This window comes from Pyrus communis, chromosome 1 (genome assembly GCF_041283825.1).
Source record: "Pyrus communis isolate YQ-2024b chromosome 1, ASM4128382v1, whole genome shotgun sequence".
Taxonomy (NCBI): domain Eukaryota; kingdom Viridiplantae; phylum Streptophyta; class Magnoliopsida; order Rosales; family Rosaceae; genus Pyrus; species Pyrus communis.
The window spans coordinates 12,230,865-12,236,864 of NC_142565.1; the positions used below are offsets into that span (position 1 = coordinate 12,230,865).

The 6,000-nt window shown below is 39.9% G+C and overlaps 1 protein-coding gene across 4 annotated transcripts; it reads right to left on the reverse strand.

Moving 5' to 3' along the window:
• Positions 1 to 298: 298 nt before the first annotated feature.
• Positions 299 to 5,460, reverse strand: LOC137720115 (FT-interacting protein 7). 4 transcript variants are annotated; one of them, XM_088697960.1, is made up of 4 exons: positions 5,021 to 5,273; positions 4,030 to 4,056; positions 3,885 to 3,926; positions 299 to 3,642 (listed from the first exon to the last, which is right to left on the reverse strand). In XM_088697960.1, the coding sequence occupies exon 4, from the start codon at positions 3,559 to 3,561 to the stop codon at positions 529 to 531; it is 3,033 nt and encodes a 1,010-aa protein (XP_088554086.1). In that variant the 5' UTR covers positions 3,562 to 3,642; positions 3,885 to 3,926; positions 4,030 to 4,056; positions 5,021 to 5,273; the 3' UTR covers positions 299 to 528. The 4 variants fall into 4 exon arrangements, with proteins under 4 accessions (XP_088554086.1, XP_088554080.1, XP_088554090.1 ...); XM_088697954.1 differs by lacking the exon at positions 4,030 to 4,056 and having other exon boundaries at positions 5,021 to 5,256; XM_088697964.1 differs by lacking the exon at positions 3,885 to 3,926 and having other exon boundaries at positions 5,021 to 5,256.
• Between the last annotated feature and the right edge of the window lie 540 nt (positions 5,461 to 6,000).

The following is a 6,000-nucleotide window of genomic DNA, read 5'->3' on the forward strand; positions in this document are numbered from 1 at the left end:
ATGCAGGTGCTCTTCCCTTCAGCTTAATCATTATTGTAACAAACTGGTTAAGCATCGAAGCTCATATGTGCAACCCTAGTGGCAATATAACGGGAAAAAAAGGTTCCTCCAGCTCCAGGACAACAATGCAACCAAGAGAATGACAGATCTTGGTTTTCTCGGTAAAACAACAGTTCATACTGATTGCATATTAATCTTATGTCGGAAAGAATATTGACTGGAAGTCACTGGTGCTGCTGTACCAGTTCATCAATCTTTGAATGTCAAGTTTCTTGAATAGCTTTGACAAAGTAGGAGGTATGATTCAACCATATTTATAGATGCTTGAAAATGCAGAACAGTACATCAATAGGAGTAGCACTAACCGGGTTCACAACAGTTTGCATACATCTGTGTGCACTTCCATGATTGACAATAAACAATAAACAGAACACCAGCAGATACACGTTACAATTTACAAGTACTGCCATGAAAATCCAAAATCGGAGACACTGGCAGGACAAACTTTACCACATCTGAGTAGACCTTTTACAACATACTATCTGTCCTTGCTGGCAGCCTTCTAAAGAAGTTAACCGGGGCTGATGGCATCTTACCCCTGAACCTCGGGTGCCTCATGAGGTAAACACCACCAAGAAGAACCAGAACCTGGAAAGGTGTCACGTACAACACAATAGAAGCCACAAGACAGAAGGTAATATATAAAATAGTGGCACGAGGATCGCGCCAATTGAGAAGTGCCTGAAGCCGCTCCCCTTGGGTTGCAACATCTCCCACCACAGTTTGAATCCTTCCAGCAACACTCCTCAAGCGATCATACCTCATTCGAACTATATCTGAACTCCGGGATGTGGGGAATGTGTCAAATTCTTCATCAAGCTCATCAGGGTGCACAGCATCTGCATATGAGATCCTTGTGTTCATATGAGGAGGGTACCTTGGGCGGTACCTCCAGTTCCAAATCCCTATCAGAAACATGTATAGGAAAACAGTTGGCAAAATCAATTCGGGGAAGCACACAAGCATCACGAAAAGAACATGTACTAGCACGGTAGTGATGGGGTTCTTCCACGCAGAGACTTCTCCGAACCATTTTGCAACAGCAAGCAACCCTGAAAAAACTGACATCAGTCTGAAAAAGTTTGCCTTGCTTCGCCTCATGCTCCAAAGATGAGAGTCTGCATCAGACATGTATTCAACTACTTCCTTCCTTAGAGGTGGTTCTGCCCGACTAACACGAGCTGCAACTATGTTGACAGCTTGGTGACGTAACATATCCTGCTGCATCACAGTCAATGGCCTTGTATAATGCATCTTTGGCAAAAGTGGTTTAGAGTATTTAAACATCATGTTAACGAATGAAGTGCACGTAAATCTAATTGCAAGATGCAATTCACCCATCTTTTTGACACCTGAAGGATGAAGGACTAGTAATGGGTAATTGTGTGTGTAGACACGGCCAGTCTCAAGGGTAGAGATTCGAATCCGGACCTTGCCAATTTTCAAATCCCTGCCGCTGCCGTTTATATTACCAATCTGACTGTTATCAAAAACCCCAACAGTGAGAACTGTGGCAGGATCATATACCTCCCATGTGTACTGCTCATTGTATTTTGGGCTTAGGCTGTTATTTATGGTTCGAGTACGAACCCATTTGTGCCCATACTTTGCTACACAATATGTGTCTGACATACCCTTCCCATCCCTTGTTTTCATTGGGTGCAACCCTTCAGCATTTAGAATTCCAAGCTCCAACACACCAATATGTGACTTCCATAGCTGCTTAGCTGTGGGTCGAAGGTCACTGCTGTAGTGAGTTGACTCATCAAGCACATGGTACCCTCCATCAAGGCAAACACGGAGATGGATTCTACTGGAAAACTTTTCTTTATCTTTCTTCCGTTGCTCCCCCTCCATGGCATCTGACATGTGCTTTTCAAGGTTAAACCACCGGCCACGGATTAATCGATCATCTGCACGCCTCTCAACAGCGTTCAATGGTATAACTACCCTTCCTAAGGTCTCATCTTTGCTTGGACCTACACGATCTTCAACTGAAACAATCAGATGATCGTCAAAGGGTTCAGCAGCAACAAACATCAGGTCCTCATTCCACACTGAGTTCATAGCTCGAGATTGAACTGGTTTTGTCTTTAAAACCTGATTACCAATCTGTACTTTTGCATATGCATCTGGGAAGCGGGACCTGTCGTGCAGAACCAAGTCCTGTGCCTCAATCACATTTACTCGAACATACCATAGTCTTGGTGAATGGTAAACTTTTGAACGGATGTGTCCATAAGCAACCGAAGAACCATCATCAGGACCAATTGCATCTGAATGCCAGGCCTCTGGAAATGCCTCATCAGCTTGTGTGCCAAACCATACTGCAAGCATCAGTTCTCCTTTGTCCTTCCTTCCATCCTTGTCTGCGAGCCGATACCATTCTGGAGCCAATGGGCTGTCTGGTGGAACTCGATGAGGAACTTCATGGAGATCAAACCGTACTAACCCAACAAAATCATCTTTCAAAAGATTCTTGTCTTTGACTACAACGTCCAAAACAGATGATTGCTGATTGTCCTTTGCAAAAGCAAATACCTCGTTCCATTCAGGGTTCTGTCTTTTCTCAAAATGCCTTGTAGTTCCTTTGTAGTTACCAACTCTTACTTCAACATATGGATCAAGGCTACCTGTTATATCCTTGTGAGGAAGGTCACGGGCTTTCACAACTCGTACAAACAGGTATTGCATCTTTTCAACAAGGTCATAGGTGCCAGATGGCCTGTCTCCAGGTATGACTCGCCCTCCAACAATTTGCCCCCCTCCAAGGTAAGGGCTCGTCTCTTTAAGGGAATAATCAGGCACTTGAGCTGATGAACCTGAGTACATGCTGCGAACAACTTTAGAAGACTGTGGTTCAGACCTCATTTCCTGCATCCCATAGTTCACTGACGGCTGCATTGCCGCTGAAGAAATATTCTGCTGCTGTGCTAGGTTGGGATTTGGAAGGTGATGAAATGTGTGTCTCGACGCAGCTTTATCATTGGACAACATGTTTGAGTTAACATTTGGAACAACTTGTGATTGTGATTGAACATGTGCAGACCGTGAATCTCTGTCCAGAGACGCATCCAGTGCAGGAAGTGGATTTGAGGATCTTATAGACGGGTCATCAGTAACAAAAACTTTTAGACCAAGCTCTCCTTTAACGCGTGAAAAAAGGCCTCGCTTCTCCAGAGGGTAGTGCAAAACAACAGCATCAGAATATGGAACAAATGATGTCCCAGTAAGACAAACCTTTCCGAGGAAAGATTTGGAGTTGCCTTTACCATGGTGGTAAATACAGGCTTCAAGACTGAGGTTAGAGAGGTTGTTTGGATCAGAAATGTTGAAGTAGAAGCTCTCATTCCAAACAGGATTGAGATCTTTTTCTTTCGTAGTGGTTTGGTATCTCTGATGATCAAAGTGGAGCTCCACAAATGCACTGGCTGCGCCCTGCCCATCTTTGGGCATAAGGTCATGGGCAGCCACAACCTCCACCCCTAACTTGAGGTTCATCGGACTTTGACGATTGAAGCAATACTGCTGAAAAATATATAACTAGGTGCTTAAAGGAATTGGTAACACCGAACGAAGTACCTGAGAATGAACCAAAAAAGTAACTCAAAGTTTGCAGATAATATATCAAATGCCGAAACTAATAGGAAGATAATCCCAAAAAACCCATATATATAGAACAGTGTAATCAGTAAAAAACCAAGTGTTTGAATGAGCATCACAAAAAATAACGAATGATAATCCCAATTTGCATGGTATAATTACAACTAATCACTTGTTGTCTTCTGGAATCTGATACTATCCATTAACAAATTTACAGTCACCTTTTCCCCGCAGATATTTCGGCAACCAAACAGAACATAAATCTGTTCAAGGGAAAATGGAGTTATACGATCTATCTTGTATGTCCCTTAAAATTGATAATTTAAAAGAAATAAAAAAAAATCAAAAGGGTGATGAGAATCTTACATCTTTGTATTCAACAAAGGGCAGATTCTGGCAAAAAATATTCAGTGCTTTAGCTACTGAGTATGTGATCTGTAACACCAAGACATTCTGAAAACAAAAGAAAGGGAGAAACAAACAACAAAAAGCCTCCACTTTTACAAAATTCCAGAGAGTATCAAACAACCAAACTCCCCAGTTTCTTACCAACAAAACAGAAGGACAAGAACATACAGAATCATCCAAAATCCCTCCTTTTAACTTTCCCCAGAGCAGTAATTTCGTGTTTTGCTCATTGAGGATACTAAAACTTAAATATTTGAAAAGTAAGGTATCCAGAAAGAAATGGTATATATCATGTCCCTCTGTTCAGCTAAAGTTGGACCAAAAATGGTATATACCATGTCCCCTTGTTCAGCTAAACTTTCTCAAGAAACAAACAGGAAAATATTCAAACTTTTAATCTTATTTTTTCTTAAATTTCAGGAAATTATACAAAACCCACCACCCTTCTTGACAAAATTTCACCTCCAGACAACAAATTTCTTAAGTTTCTTCCATGATCATAAACCAATTAACTCAAATAACCATCATTTACCATCCAGAAAGAAATAGTACCATGTCAACTTCTGTCTAAAGTCTAAATACTCAGAGAAAATACAAAACTTTTCATCCGATTTGGACAAAATTGGAGGAAATGAAAAATTACTGGAGACCCAGATACATGAGAGATAAGAACCAATTATTATGGTAATTGGTAAAAAAGATAAAAACTTTATCAAGAACAAATAGTCATATATCCACACACAAAAATTCTCTGATTATAAATTCCAAAAATAATAAAAACCCAGAAGAGATTATCTCAAATATTTACCAAGCTTCAATTCCAAACTCCAAAATTCACAAATTTCCTCAATGATCAAAAACCCCATTAGTTAAAACAACCATAATCTACCATCCAACACAAAAGCACCCAATAAAGTACATAAAAACAACATTAAAAAGAAGCTCTCACCTTGGTTTTTGAGCTTGACAGGTTGAGTTCAGAAGCTCTCAGCTTTTTGGGAGATTGATTGAATTGAAGCCAAGAACATAGACCAGAAGAAACTCTTATACACAAGACACAAAACTGGAGAGAAATGGAAATGAAGGGTGAGTGAGTTTTCTGGGATGGTTCCAAGAGAAAGAGAGCCGTGGAATACGAGTTAATAATGGACTTTGATTGGCTAGAGAGAGAGAGGGGGTGGGGGATCCTACTCTGTTATACGACTCTGAAAGGATGAGTTTCCTGGTTTGTATTTTAGCGGAGGCGCATTTGTGCGAAAGACTGGAAAAACCAATAGACGTTAGACAACAAATCATTACGGGTTGGCTTGGTGATTGAGGACGAACTCAGATTCATTTTTTCACACGGTAAGTCTTGAGTTTAATTCTGACGCTAATGAATTACAGGATGATGGTCGAGAGATATTAAAAAGCATTTATAAGTCTTTCTAATCTCTAAAAAAGTTAAATACAGAAACAAAACCACTGACTAATCTCCTTTTAAAGAATTAATAAAAAATATTAGACAACGAGTAACGTAAGTTACGTAACACACTTGTGCGTTTAAAGGACAATCTGTGTACTCGCTGGGTACAGTTTCCCTTTATTTTTAATTGAATTTTGGTGTTGCGTAACTTACGTTACCAACTCAACTCTTATAAGTTTATAACTCATTTCTTGGTTGTTTATTAATTTTGAAGTTAAAAAAAAACAAAAAATCTCGCTCTTAATGATGCTATCTAGCACGTTGGTTGAGTAGGCAAAAAGGTTTGTTTAGGGGGATGAATTTTTTTTTTACCATTCAAGGGGACACGTTTAATTTAGTCTAAATTATAATGAGAATTTCAACTTGAGCATAGAGGTGCGTTTAAAAATTATGGTGCCAACTCGATGATACCCTCCCTCTATTCTAATTGAATTTTTTTTTTAACAAATGATATTATCTAAATT